Source organism: Mizuhopecten yessoensis, unplaced genomic scaffold (assembly GCF_002113885.1).
Source record: "Mizuhopecten yessoensis strain PY_sf001 unplaced genomic scaffold, ASM211388v2 scaffold3555, whole genome shotgun sequence".
Lineage (NCBI taxonomy): Eukaryota > Metazoa > Mollusca > Bivalvia > Pectinida > Pectinidae > Mizuhopecten > Mizuhopecten yessoensis.
The window spans coordinates 502,982-518,907 of record NW_018405103.1 but is presented as its reverse complement, the minus strand read 5'-3'; the positions used below and the strand labels follow the sequence as shown (position 1 = coordinate 518,907).

Below are 15,926 nucleotides of genomic sequence, written 5' to 3'. Positions count from 1 at the left end.
TTACAAAGTAACAAACCTTACCAAGTTACTGTCAATGTTAAAGTGTTACAAAGTAACAAACCTTACCAAGTTACTGTCAATGTTGAAGTGTTACAAAGTAACAAACATTACCAAGTTACTGTCAATGTTGAAGTGTAACAAACCTTACCATGTTACTTATGTTAAAGTGACACTAAATAACAACAATCCTGAGTTGTATTCAATGTTTCAGTGAAGCTAGAAATGTTTTATATGCAATGGCAAAAACACTGTATTGCCTTTGTTTGGAACATTTTCTCTGAAAGAAAATGGATAAAAGTTTAATTTTGTGTTTCACACAGAATGTAGACAAAAGTGTTTTGTGTTCTTATATGGTCTTAGTATATGTATTTGCTTTTCCTGTCAACTTTTTTTTTATTTTTTTCTTGCTTTTAAATTTTCTTTTTATCTTTTGTGTGGTAGCTTAACATATGGAATTGTGAACTAATTGCCAATGATATAGATGCATTTATTATTTTAATTTTAAAGATTTACCTTTAAGTTGCTCAAGTGAAAACTGTGATACTGAAACAAATCTTTCTTAATATTGTATATGGACTGTTTGTTAAATCATAATACTGGATACCAGTATCATTATGATTTCAATTATTGACATGACCAAGGCAATAACATGTGTTAAGTTTAAAATGAATATGTAAAGAAATGTAGCTATATACTACTAGAAAAGGATGATTGCGAACATTTATCTTTAGTAACAGTGACCTTGTTATATTATATTATGAGTTGTACTGACTGGATTAAAGCCATGGTATTAAAATTTAACCAGAGTGTGTCAATTAGGAAATGGCATCAAAGTAAACCTGTATACATTGTGTGAATCATTATCATATTGAGGAGGATGTTATTAATGATGATTCATGATGATGTTGTTTGAGGAATAAATAATTTAAGCTCATGTTATTGGCTTTTGACATTTTTTGTTTTGTAAAGCATATGACCTGTGCTGTTATTCTTAAAAACAAAAGGGTTTTCAACCACAAGAATGCTCAGCTAAATTAATTATAGGTGTTGCCAGCTTGAGAGAATTAATTGGCAGACTATAGTTTCAATGACTAAGTGATTCTTCATTTGGACTTAATTGTTCCCGATAAAGACTCTCTAGGCTAAATTTGTTGACCAAGCAAAGCCACTGAAGATGGTGACAACCGTGTTGTGAATGGAATTCCTCTACTTATATTCACGTATTCAATAATAATGATCCTGTTAACCCTTCAGCATTCATACTATGAGACCCACCTATACCGCTCATAAAATGTTTGCTCTATATTTATTTTGTTTTCTGAATTATAAAATGAGCAATTCAAATTTTGAACCTTCTAGTTCAAACAAGGAAATAACTTGCTTTTCTAGTGTGTCCTGGGAGATTTAAGTGTGTCCTGTAATGTTACAAAGGGAAAACATCATACTTCTATGTTACCTGGAAATGATTACTTTAGGGAGACTATATAGTGTGGCCATGTACTGTATAATTATACAATATATGTAGGAGTATTTCTCTATACCTTGATTTTTGGTAATCGCCTGAAGGAACAAGTGCTGCGCTATACTTTTCAGTAAATGTTTAGGTTTTTATCAATGACGCAGTATAATGGTTGTGCCACTCTTTCTCAGAACAATCCGGTGTCACCGGAATGTATTGTACAATTATTTGGATTATTTCCCCTTACCCCGAGCTCTTGTGGTCTGCAGGGCACCTACCCACCTATCTCTGCACATAGACCGCTCACTGATAAAGTTGAGAAAACTGTAAAGGATGAGGTTATCAGGTCCCTCTGGTGGTTTCCTGAGGCATGGTAGGAACGTTTCATGTTGAATTCTTGAACCTGTTACCCTGATCTCCATAAGGGAAGTACCGGCCACTTCCTCTGCTGAACTTTTTGTTCAGAATTCTTTAACCTTCCTATTAGCCCTCGTTCTAGCCCTGTCCATTTTCCACTCATCCTCCGAATCTGATGCTATTGGCAATGCTTTCAAGCCACACTCGGATGTATCCGCTAATATGATCAGTTTTTGTCTGTACTCAATAAGACCAATACCTTCGACTATCTGTTTTTTTTTATCAATTTTTGTCTGTACTCAATAAGACCAATACCTTCGACTATCTTGTTTTTTTATCAGTTTTCTATCTGTACTCAATAAGACCAACACCTTCGACTATCTTGGTTTTTTCATCAGTTTTTGTCTGTACTCAATAAGACCAATACCTTCGACTATCTTTGGTTTTTTTATCAGTTTTTGTCTGCACTCAATAAGACCAATACCTTCGACTATCTTGGTTTTTTTATCAGTTTTTGTCTGTAATCAATTAGACCAATACCTTCCACTATCTTATTTTTAGCAGCGTGTCACTGTGGCTCTGACAACGACAGATGTTCTGCCTCCAAAGGTTTGACCCGTACTTTAACATTAAACTTGAACCGGTCCTCACAGCTTTTCCTAGCAAACTTGTAAGTTTCCACACACAACAAGTCTTGCTGCATCTTAGAAAACAAAGCTTCTGAAGAATCGTTAATTTTTGTTTTCGAAAGTATCCAACTTGTTGGAAATAAGAGCGTCCATTCTGGAAACTATATCGTCCATAGAAACATCCACAGCTGCTTTTACCTGTGTGGCTATATACTCCTCTGTAGATAAAGGGTTCATGACTAAGAAAATAGGGTTCATGACTAAGAAACAATACCGCTAAAAAATAAAATGAACTGTGCAGTACGGCAACGGCGCCTAGGAATGACACGCACACTTGTGAACCCGATACCTGTCAACCATTGTGACGTCACAGCACGTGCAACGCTTGCTACTCGGTGCCGAATGAGACAAATTATTCCTGCTTTACTCTCGAACCGTGGAAATATTGAAATTGACTGATGTAGTAAAGGATGAGGTTATCAGGTACACGTGTGGGATACAGTAGGATGTTACGGGATCAGACGAATATTTCATTCACAGATCTAGAGTGTACCAGTTTTTCATGTACATGGTCAAACTTTAAATTAAGGTACATATTTTGAGAGCTTATTATATACTGACCAGTAAAACAGGGGACCCAATACCTTTTCAGTCCGATCCTGGGAATTGGCATTCAAAATGCCGAAATATTTCCTTTGGGTTACATTTTTTTTCGAAACTACTGGAAAAAGTGTGACACCAGCAAAGATGGTGGAGGACTGGAAGAACGAAGTTCTGAAACCCAAAACAAGTCAAACCAAAATCCATTATGACTTTTCAAACCTACTGGACGACACTGGTCTAACCTAAGTTGTCGAAGAACTGACCCGAAATGACAATATCTTGGATTTGGTCATAACAAATTATCCAAACCAAGTGGCCCGTACTGAAAAAATTCCAGGCCTATCTGACAATAACATCGTTTTCATGGAAAACCTAACACCCATAAAAAATCAAGAAAAATCCCTCTTTATAAAAATGCTGAGTGGAATACCATAAATTCTCGTCGGGGCAATGTGTATAACTATATGTTAACAAACAACGAGTGGGACGCAAATTTAAAGTGGGGATATTATAAAAACTGAACTCACAAAACTTGTCAAAGGACACATCCCTCAGAAAACTATAAAACCAAAAACTAGCCTACCATGGGTTACCCCCGAAATAAAAAAAGCTCATAAGAAAACGTGATAGGGTTTACATAAAATCTAAAAAATCTGCGGATTCTTCATTTAAATCAATGAATTGTTATAGAACATGTATTACCAACTGTATATACATGAAAATTCACACACATGACCGAGTATGACACATACACACTATCCGTGTGTCATTGACAGTTTTTCCCGTGCAGTTTGATCTCTATAGGCGTTGACCAGTTTGCAAGTTTTTATCGTGCAGCCATCCAATTCGACTATGAAAGTTTATTTTTCAACTGTTGCCCCACTCTGTCGAGACCAGTGAACAGTAAAATCAGCATTATAACGTTTTAATTTGTGATTAATGCTATGGCGAGGCTCAATGAAAATGACCGCCTCCGGATTATTGGTATGCTTCAAGCTGGTATGGACCAAGCCGTTGTCTCTACACGTTTTCATGTCCATCGAAACACAATCCGGGATTTGTGGAGACGACATCATCAGTTTGGCCACGTCGGCGATCGACCTCGTGCGGGACGTCCACGTGTGACGTCACGTCAACAGGACAACCATATTCGGCTTGTCCATTTGAGAAATCGCTTCCAAACGGCAAGTTTGACTGCACGGACAAACCCTGGTTTGCTACCAATAAGCCCGAGAACTGTACGGAACCGATTGCGTGAACGAGCTATCCGTTCGCGACGTCCTGCAATCCGCCCAGTTCTTCTGCCACGTCATCGTGTAGCACGTCTGGACTGGTGCAGAAGGCATCTGCGATTTACTCGACGGGATTTGGCAGGCATTTTGTTTACGGACGAGTCGCGAGTCCACCTGGATAGTAGTGGCGGCCGTTCCAGAGGATATCGTCGCGTTGGAGAACGTTTCCTTGACGCGTGTGTGGTACAACGACGTTCTTTCGGCGGAGGCAGTGTTATGATTTGGGGCGGCATCACAGCCAACGGGAGAACGCCTCTGGTGGTTGTTAACGGGAATTTGAACGCGCTACGTTACCGTAACGAGATCCTCCGGATCCACATCGTTCTATTCGTGCAATGGCAGCAACGTCACATTACGCTACAGCAGGACAACGCCAGGCCAAACACAGCTCGTGTCGCTATGGACTTTATGGCCCAGTAGAACGTTGACGTGTTGACGTGTTGCCCTGGCCTGCCCATTGAACACGTCTGGGATGAAATGAAGCGCAGATTACGGGCATTACCTAATCAACTGGTGACGTTGGCTGATTTGCCTGCAGCGTTGGTACAAATCTGGAATGCCATCCCACAAGCATTCTTGAACCGTCTGATAGGCTCCATACGTCGACGTTGCCAGGCTAGCATTCAGGCAAACGGTGGACATACGAGGTATTAACTTTATGAACTCAGTATTGACCCCTGCTGTGTTTACGTCACTCGTGAGCGGAACTTATTGATTCCATAACGTGGAAAATGGAATGCAACTGTTAATAAATAACAAATAAATTGTCACTGAAATCCTTGTTGTTCTACGTCATACACATTTATTTGTATAACACATTTTAGGCATGCACAGTTTCTTTTTTCCGCTAGTATATATCCAGAAGCCTTGACGAAGGAAGCCAAATTGATATTTTCATCACGGACTTCGCCAAGGCTTTCGATAAAGTCAGCCATTCCCTGCTCATCCACAAACTGAAGTACTATGGTGTAAAAGGAAATGTAGTAAACTGGATTGAGAATTTCCTTCTTGGCAGTAAGTAATCTGTAGTCGTGGAGGGGGGAAATGTCTGACTTCGTCAACGTCCATTCTTGTGTGCCTCAGGGATCGGTCCTCGGACCAAGTTTATTTCTTTATTGCTTTATTTCATTAACGCCATCCCTGTGGGCCTAAACGCTACCATCCGCTTGTTCGTAGACGACACTATCGCTTATCTATTTGTCAAGTCTAACAGTGATGCTGAAGCTCTACAGCAAGACTTGGACAAACTGGCGATCTGGGAAAAGACATGGAAGATGGCCTTCCGCCCGATCAAGTGTAATGTGTTGTCTGTGAACAAGGGGGAAAGCCCCAGTATCCATTATTACATCCTCCAATGGCATACGCTAAACACGTAGACCAAGCAAAATACCGGGTGTTACAATCAAATCTAACTTAAAATGGGACTCCAACATAAATAATATTACCAACAAAGCAAATTCCACACTTTGACTTCCTCCGTCGAAACTTAAAAATAGATTCAACATCAGTTAAGGCACAGGTATTCAAATCATTAGTCTGCTCATCCCTAGTGTATGCCTGTCCTGTTTGGGACCCATACACACAGGTTAACATCAATAAGATTGAAATGGTACAACGCAGGGCTGCTCGTTACGTACTAAACAAAAAAAGTCTACACTCATAGAATATCCAGTGTCTCCAATATGTTGAACCATCTTAAATGGCGATCCTTTGCCGACAGACGCAGAGACACAAGCCATTGTATGATGTTCAAAATTAATAAACACATATCTTTCCACGATCAATATCTGAGTGGAATAAGATCCCACCAGATATCATATCCTCCTGTTCTACTACTGAATCTTTTCAATCTGCTCTCCTGTCACTGTACCCTCAAAATTAAATCTATATACATCTACATGTAAATGGTAAATGATAATGATATATACATCTACATGTATATATCATTTTGGCTTTCTCGGAATCGACTAAATCTCTTTCTCCCTTATCACATTATCTTCAACTTGTTGAAGTTGGTCATTACCATTTAGAAGAGGAAATAAACGTCGCTTCGAAACATACTCCATCTATTCATAATCTATTCATAATTGTGTAGCATCATGGAATATGTTTGAACGGCACTGTGTTGCATTCCTTCATAAATGTTAAAAATATGTGGTATCAGTTACTCCATATGAGTACTCCAGACGTTTATAAAGTATGCTATGGTCGATGACGTCAAATGCAGATGATACGCACCGCTCTGCACTTGGTATCCAATGCAGAAGCTATGTCAATATGTACACGTAGGAGGGCCGTCTCCGACCAGTAGATTGTCCCATGCGGTAGGCCGATTGCATGTTGTCATGGAGACTGTTTGCATGGAGATGAACCTCTAAACGCCGGGACACAACCTTCTCCAAGATCTTAAACAGAAAAGGCAGATTTGATACTGGACGGTAGTTCTTCAACTCCTTCTTATCCATTCCAGGCTTCTTCAACAATGGTCTATCATGTGGCTTCTTGAAACACAATGGAACCTTTGACTCAGCCAATGATTTGTTCATGATTGAGGTATCAAAAGAAGCAGTGCTTCAAGACATTGCTGTAGGCAGTGTATCAAGCTCACAGGACTTCGATTGCGAGGTCATGATGATATTATGCAACTCGTCCTGGGTTGTTGGTGATAGCTTTGTCAATGGTTCCCAATCAAATTCAATGCCAGCAGTCATGACAGAGATATCGGCTTCGACTTCGGCAATATTTTCCCTGATCAAGCTGATTTTATTCAGAAAGTAATCACTCAACTGCTTCGACCAGTCTTCTTCAGAATTACAGCTTGGAAGGATAATTTCACCTTTCTGGCCCATTAGGTTTTTGGTGAGTCTAAAAAGCTGTCTATGATCCTTACCACATTCTTCGATTCTTTCCGAATAATAAGCCTTCTTTGACTGAATGAGAAGTGAACCAACAGGTCGACATTGTTCCCTATAAATCTGTTGGTGAACGATTAATTTGGTCCGTCGCCACCGTCTCTCTGCTTGTCTATGGCTCTGTTCGGTATCACCTTAGTCTGCAGAGGTGCTTCTAAATAAGAGCTTCTATACCAGATGTGTATGCTTCAACAAGATCATCAACCCCACCTTCAGTAGATTGAAGGGGGGAAGAAGACTGAATGTCATTGTTGAAATCTGGTATTAAAATTTCCGGAAGCTCACTTCTTTCCTTGCACAATCTGGCTTACTACAATTCAGTGTTGCGTGGACAGCAAGATGTTCACCAGATTGGTTCCCCTTTACATCACTTAGACATGGATCAATCACTGAAATTGCTCAATGAATGACTGAGTTATCTTCCCTTGTTATGACCATATCCAGTGTGTGGCCATGTGTGTGTGTGTGTAGCTTCTGTCAGATGATAAATCAAACCCCTGGAATCTAGTAGCCAAGAGAATTGGTGAGTATCAACATTAGTTAATCGTCTAAGTGGAAATTTAGGTCACTCGTGATAATGATCTCTTGTGACACAACAACTTGGTGGTCTAAAAAGGTAGACCACTCACAAAAAAACACTGTATTTCGGAAAGCATTCTGTTTTGATGGAGTATGTCTGTAAATGATACACAATCTAAATTGTTTATCACCAGCAATGACAGAACAAGTTATGAGCTCAAAGTGTATCATCATGCACTTAGGCCTTTCTTAAACAGAACAGCCACCCCACCACCACGTTTACCGAGTCTAGTAATGTGGAGGAATCCATAGCCTGTTGGTATTAGCTCAGCTAGTACCTGGTCATCGATATCTGAACCTACCCAGGTTTCTGTCAATGCAAGAATGTCAATATCCTGAGATGTTACAAAATCCCCAATGGACAATAACTTATTCTTCACTGAGCGACAGATTAGGACACTTAATTCAGAGGAATAACTTAGTGACCAGCTGTTGTTGGCTTGATGACATGTAAATTCTCGTACGATACTGATCATGTCGGAATCCGTGTGGAAGTATCGTAATGAGAATGCACAATAGTGTTGATGCCCGATACTGCTGTAAGTGCACTGTGGCCCTGCAAGAAAGTGTGCGAGGCGGACAGACCATTTGTAATGACCAAATGGATGAGATTATCAGTGTTCAGGCCCGAGTAGGTACAACCACTAGTTTCTTTTGATTTAACACCGATAAAACTTGGTATTCGCCTAACAGCACCCTTTCCTGCCAATTAACACCAAATAATTCATTATGATACATTCAGATTATCTATTAAGAGGTTTTTTTTATCAGTTTATATCGTAAAAGTGATGAAGTTATTAACATTTGGTTATCATAATACCATTTTCAATGTTTCATAAGTTATGACATATAGTAGAGAACTCACTCTGTCGTGTGGCAAACGAAACAAGTGAACATTATTTAATACTTTGTCGAAATTATCAACGTACGAGACAAGCAAGTTGTTTTTGTAATTTTCTTTTTATTCAAGATTTTTTCGCAATATATGGTATAATTACAATCAAACATTTCATATTATATATTCATACCTCACACGACTCGTATATACTCTTACTTACATCAGTTGATATACTTGACGCCAGTACATTTAATTGTACACATGAACACATATATTGCCTTTATCAGAACCGAGAGAGAGTAAAGAAAAGAAGAAAAACATAAATAAAATAGCAAAGAAAAAAGGAGAAAGTCCACAGAAAAGGGAAAAAAAAAGAGAATCTGGTTTTTGCACTGCAGCTCAAGAATAAACAGAAGTTTGTGTTTAGGATAAAATTATAAGACAATCTTCTGTATTAGTTGTAAGTAAGGTGCTTTCGACTTTAAACTGCATGTAAATAAAGCCATATAAATTGGGATAATTATACCAAGTACCCTAAAAAGAGATATGAGTGTAATATTCAGGACAAAATATATTAATATCATAATAGAGATAAACTATAATAAGTTCATACAGATACTTCAACTGAAATTCACAAAAAATGGATAAAAATGTTGGGAGTTCAGGCAAGATTCAATACCGGTATGGTAAAAGGGGCATAACTGCCAAAAAAGAGTACAGAACAAGAGAAAAATCCCTGTGCAAACTTAGTGTGTGCTGGCTTTTCAAAATATAAAAAGAGAACCGTGGGAGGAGTTGGATTGGATCTACTGACTTGACGATATTAAATAATTTAATTTTTGGCTTATAATTCCAGGAGGTTGTTCCATTTTTTCCATTCTCTTTCTAGTTTTCTTACAAAATTATCCCCCTTGCAACATGCTATATCTTTTTGTACAGAATGATGGTCTTTTATGCTGTTAATTAAAGCATTTACTGACAAAGTGTTTCTTGTTTTATAAATATAGTGTTTGATCATAATTAAAATTTCATTTTCTAGTCTGCTGCTTATTCCTGACTCTGACACTATTCCGAAAAGGAAGGATTCCTTATTATCAAATCATTAAAAATAGTAATTTCACATCTATACCATTCAGGATAAAATACACAGTTCTGATATATTGTTGAACTTTTATTATACCATAAAGGCAATTTTAAAAACAATTGTTCCTTTTCCCTTAAAAGATCTTCTTTGTAAGAAAGTCTACTCCACGCTTTAAATACATCTTTCCAGAACAAATTTGTACTTGTGTTTTGGCATCTAGATATACATTTATTATCACAGTTAAAGAGAAGATCAATATCGATAGATGTTTTTAATAGCTCCTGCCATTTGCCTTGTTTTTGGAAGCCTCCTTATCCAGCTTAATTTTAAAGAATCTAAGACCTCTATCTCTATGAGTTTGAACAACAACATCTCTCTTTATTTTATCAACCTTACCATTCCAAAGAAATTCATAAAGGATACAATTGAGCATATGAAGAAAAAATTTCACTGGGATTTGGTAAAGAAATAAACAAATGATTAAATTGGGATACCATTAATGACTTTATGACATGTATTTTACCAATAGATGTAATAGATCTTGTTTTCCATTAATTAATAATAGATTTAAGCTTAACAAGTTTTTTTTGTTTTTTTATCAAAGTTTAGTTTGGGTTACCTATGTAGGTCGACATGAAATTCTACTCCAAGAAGCTTAAACTGTTCTGGGATCCCACTGAAGATTTACTTCCGGTAATAAAATATCATAACTGTATCTCTTACTCCCTATCCATACTAGCTACTTGTGTTTTGTTCAGGTTAATTTTTAGACCGGATATTCTAGCAAAAGTGTTCCATTCCTTTATAGACTCTGTAAGCGACTCCTCTGATCCATCTATAGCTAGTATAAGTGAACTGTCATCTGCATATTGTGAAAATATAATTGGAAAATTGTTAATATTTATACCTTTGACTTTCCTGTTATTTCTCAGCTGAATTGCTAGTATTTCAGCGCAAAGAATAAAAATATACGGTGCGATCGGATCGCCTTGACGACAGCCTCTTTTGACATCGAAAAATCCAGTCTGATCTCTGTTGATAAGTTTTTGCAATACTGCTTTTACCCTACGTGCTATTGTTCTTGAAGCTATTTTATAGACTTTATTCAAAAGAGAAATAGGATACCAGTTTTTGATGAAGTGTCTAGGTTTATTATCTTTTGGAATGCAAGTAATGATACCCTGTCTTTGAACAATGGAAAGTTGTTATATTTCATAACCAAAATTTATAGATCTAACTACAAAATCACCAAGTTGTCTCCAAAAACATTTAAAAAGTTCAGTAGTGAAACCATCAGACCCTTGGCTTTTATTATGTTTCATATTTTTCATTGTCAAAGATGCTTCGTCAAGTATAATAATTAGAGGTTATTATATGACCATTTTGATATCATATCCCTTATCAGCCCCCGGTCCCGATATCAGCCATCGGGGCCTTTGGGCCCTCGGGCTGATATCGGGACCGAGGGCTGATAAGGGATATGATATCAAAATGGTCATATTATAAACTTTTTATAATATGTTCAAGTAACAAAAAATCAAGTCAACAGGAAAACCAATTAGATAATTTAATCAACAACGTCAACTGAAACAGATTATTACAAGATGATATTCAGTCAATTCTGATTAAATATCGTTTCAAATCGCTGCCGTCAGTAATTATTAGTCCGACTACTACTATAGTATTCATTGCAGATGAAACGCCATGATTTACAAGTTTGGGTGGTGTAACTGCAAGGCTAATTAATATATTTGTTATTGTTGTCACAGGCTCACCGTCCGCTCTCAGGAAAGAATCGGGCCAAATAATTACCCAAATCCACTGGGGAGATTGCTTCCAGGTTTCGTAACTCTTCAACAGGGGTAAGAAAAGATTTGATCAGTCGGACGTCCGACTCCGTTTTTCTGTGAGTGTTTGTGTTTTTCATACTTTTGACGAAGTTCTCCGTGTCCTCGTCACAACCGAACCTTGCACTCTTCTATAATAATATATAATAATATACAACATTTATATAGCGCCCTATATAATTTGTAAAATTACTCTGAAGCGCTTTACAACATATGGATAATAGTAATGGTTATAATTGTGAAAAAAAAAGAAAAAAAAAGAAAAAAAAAATCCTTATCAATGAGGTCATCCAATTCAAGTATTCTAGACGCTAGAAAATTAAGTATTCCCTCTCTCTGGTTTGTTAACATTTTGTTTGTTGATGTCTGCTCAACACACTATCTAAGCAAAAAACCAACTGACAGCGCAAATCCGGATTTTACTCGGAACGCTTCGGGCGCTTCCCATATCCAATACAGAAGTAGAGGTGTTCCGAACAGGGGGTGTATTACGAGAATTGTTATCGCATGGGGGTGCATTACGAGAAACTTATCACACGGGTGACCGGAAGAAGTATCAGGAGTGGTCAGAAGTTATCAAATATGCAAAAACACTCATATTCTGAGTAAACATTACATATGATAAGACCTTCTAATTTATTAGATTCTATCCTATTCAATTTAAGAACTCCAAAATTTTCTAAATAATCTTCTTAGAACAAAATCCTCTATATTACTGTCTGCTGCATATAGTTTTTCAAAAAATAATCTAACTTCTTCAAGGATTTCTCTCTGATTTGTAACAATCTCCCCATTTTCTTTTTCAAATTTCTAAATAATCTTAGAAGTGAAATTTCTATTCTCTAGTTTAAAAAAAAAAATTGGTAGGCTTTTTTTCCCTTCTTCTAACCATTTAGCTCTTGATCTTATAATACTTCCCTTAATCTTATGAAGCCTGATATTTTCTAACTCATTTTTTTCTCATTTAGTTCTTCAACATCGACATTATCCCTATCTTCCAAATTATGTATTTAATCTTTTAGGTTTTTTTTTCTAAAGTTTTGTTGTATTTTCCTATACAAGGTATAAGAAATAGTCCCCTCTTATTTCCATTAGAAGAGTATCTAAAAAAAAGTTTATCATCAATTGTAAACTGAATCAATTCAGTTTCCGATAAACTATTGTCGTGAATTTGGTGTGTGTTATTACACACCGTCATAACATGTAGTTGGGAACTGCTCTCAGGTCCCAAAATCTATATGCATAGGCGTAGGAAAATCACTAAGAGACCACGCCGAGATGTCACATCGAGGTTGTCGGCACGGATAACTCTCCCCAATATGGGTAGAGAATACTGCAGTTTAACTTTAGTAATTGTTTTATTGATAACATCAAGAAAGACTTTATAAGATAATAGAGAGTTATTAAATTTCCACAGCCCCTTTCCCCTCTTAAATGTATTAAACTTTATAGAATGTTTTGGAGAAGAATGATCCGATCTGTATCCAGCATCTATACAGGCAATGTTAACACCACCCAATAAACACTCTGAAACCAGAAAACAAGAGGCCCATGGGCCTAAACGGTCATCTGACTACATGGCACCAGTGGAACTGGAGAAGAAGTTTAAAAAGTGTTTTTCAAGATGGCGGGTATCTTGGATTTTAGACCAACCCGAAAAATAACAACACTTGGTCAGGACCATCTCAGGATCATTTCAGGCAAGTTTCAGCTCAATCTCACTGGCGGAACTTGAGAAGAAGTTTAAAATAGGTGTTGTTTAGTGAAACCATGATTGCGCATTCATGTTACAAAATGGCCACCATGGCTGCCATGTTGAAGTTTTGACGGGCCTGAAAAACAATAACACTTTGTTGCCTCCTGTCCGAAACATCCCCACCAATTTTTAGCTCAATGGCACTAGTGGAACTAGAGAAGATTTTAAAAATGTGTTTTTTAAGATGGCGGCCACTTTGTCAGGACCATCTCAGGATCATTTCAGGCAAGTTTCAGAAGTTTAAAATGTTGAAAGTTTACGGATGGCGGACGGCGGACGGCGGACGACGACGGACGAAGCACGATGACTATGGGTCATCCTGTCCCTCTTGGCCAGATGAGCTAAAAATCTAAATGTGCTTGCTTCAATGGATTAGTCTTCATCCAAGTATATCTTGTAACAGTGTAATATTCTCTATAAATATCTACTAAACTAACTGTATCTATAAGTTCAAGAACCTTATCCCTAGCCCTTGGATTATTAACTTGTCTATAGTTTTGATCATAATCAAGCTCTGGGTTTAAATCATTTTTAAAATCGTTTATAGTTTCTGATATTATTTCAAACAAGAGGCACATGGGCCTTAACGGTCACCTGAGTCCTACAGTATCATTTAAGTGGAGATAATGATGTTAATCATCCCTTCCAAAATTTGAGTAAAAAATAGTTAAGCAAAACTTTAAGTTAAGTTTGTCTGGACAATGAGTTGATCATTCCTAGACCGAGTTTCAGTTAATTCGGCCTATTAAAACTTGATTTTAAGTTTAAAATAGTTTTCAAAATGGCGGCCATATTGGATTTCTGATCGACCCGAAAAATAACAACACTTTGTCAGGACCACGAGTTGATCATCCCTACCAAGTTTCAGTTAAATCAGCCCAGTAGAAATTGACTTTAAGTTTGAAATAGTTTTTCAAAATGGCAGACGTGGCGGCCATATTGGATTTCTTATTGACCTGAAAAATAACAACACTTGGTCAGGGAGTTGTCAGTAACATTCCCATGAAGTATCAATGAAATCTGGGAATTAGGCAACAATTTTTCATGTCATTTTGTATTTTGCTTTTGGATTGATCAAAGACGTATATATTTTGTAATATGTAATATAAACGTCTCTGGATTGATGTATAAGAAGCGTAACGTAATTCCTTTTATGTATCTATTTTATTTTTAAATTGGTTAATGACAATCAACTCGTCTACCCTTCACAAGATTGGTCAGAGAACTATATCTGGAAAAATATCTAGCTTGTCCAAAACAGAATATCACTGAGTTAATCAATTAATTGAAAGGACTGCGAATCATATACAATTCATATACTTTTTGAATTTCATAGTATTTGAGTATCTAATTTATTGTTATATAATTGATAGTATTACGTTTAACAAAATTGAATAACTAACATTTTTTAAAAATAATTTCAAATGTTCTTAATATCTCCTGTTTAAAATATATACATGATCTTTATAACACCATTTTATGACATGAATAGAATTAATATAATGAGACTGATTATTATATTTCTAACTGCTTGAGTGGCATGTATATGTTTATATGATAAAACGAATACGTTTTAGCAAAGAGATGGTTAACTTTATAATTTTATATTTCATTTCAGATAAGTTATGAGTTACTTTACTGGTGTATGATTGCATGCAACTTGACTCTAATAATTTAATAGTGAATGGCTCAATTTATAGTGTCGATAATATGTTTCAAGGTGTGTTCACTTTATTGTTGATTAATGCAATGAATTGAGACGGAAATAGATAAATATCACGACTCCCCATTATGTCTGTACTGATAAACCACAAAGTTAAAAGAAAGATGAATGAAGGAATGAAGGAAACACGAGTCCGATCCTGCCCCGATCCTGCCCGATCCATATCAATAAGCAATACTCTTATTTCGTTACAATTCTTTTATCAAATATACCTTATACCCGATAAGTATAATTGAATATATACAATAATTAAGGAGTAACTTGAATATATTTTTTATGTTATGGAGAAATAACACAAAAAACTCTAAATAAACTGCTTCGCGGTTTATGATGAAAGTACACTCCGTTTTTAGCTCACCTGGCCCGAAGGGCCAAGTGAGCTTATGGCATGGTGCGGCGTCCGTCGTCCGTCCGTCCGGCGTCAACTTTTTACTTTAAACACCTTCTTCTCAGTAACCAAAAGGCCTAGGATGATGATATTTGGCCAGTAACAAGGGCTTCCAAGTTTGTTCAAATATATGACCTTGCCTTATATTCAAGGCCACAGGGGTCAAATATGTTAAAATCTTTTAAACAACTTCTTCTGAATAACCGAGAGGCCTAGGGTGATGGTATTTGGCCAGTAACATGCTGGGATGAAGGGCTGCCAGGATTTTCCAAATAAATGACCTTGACTCATATTCAAGGTCACAGGGGTCAAATATGTAAAAAAAACAACTTCTTCTGAAAAAACCAAGAGGCCCAGGGTGATAATATTTGGCCAGTAACATGCTGGGATGAAGGGCTGCCAGGATTTTTCAAATAAATGACCTTGACTCATATTCAAGGTCACAGGGGTCAAATATGT

The 15,926-nt window shown here is 36.9% G+C and overlaps 1 protein-coding gene across 1 annotated transcript in view; it reads left to right on the top strand.

Moving 5' to 3' along the window:
- LOC110447644 overlaps positions 1 to 5,716 on the top strand; it is a 19,651-nt gene extending 13,935 nt beyond the window's left edge. The window contains exons 5-6 of the mRNA XM_021493483.1: positions 5,192 to 5,354; positions 5,517 to 5,716. Of these exons, the coding sequence (XP_021349158.1) occupies positions 5,192 to 5,354; positions 5,517 to 5,716 (363 nt within the window). The remainder of the gene's footprint in view (positions 1 to 5,191; positions 5,355 to 5,516) is intronic.
- The last annotated feature ends 10,210 nt before the right edge of the window (positions 5,717 to 15,926 follow it).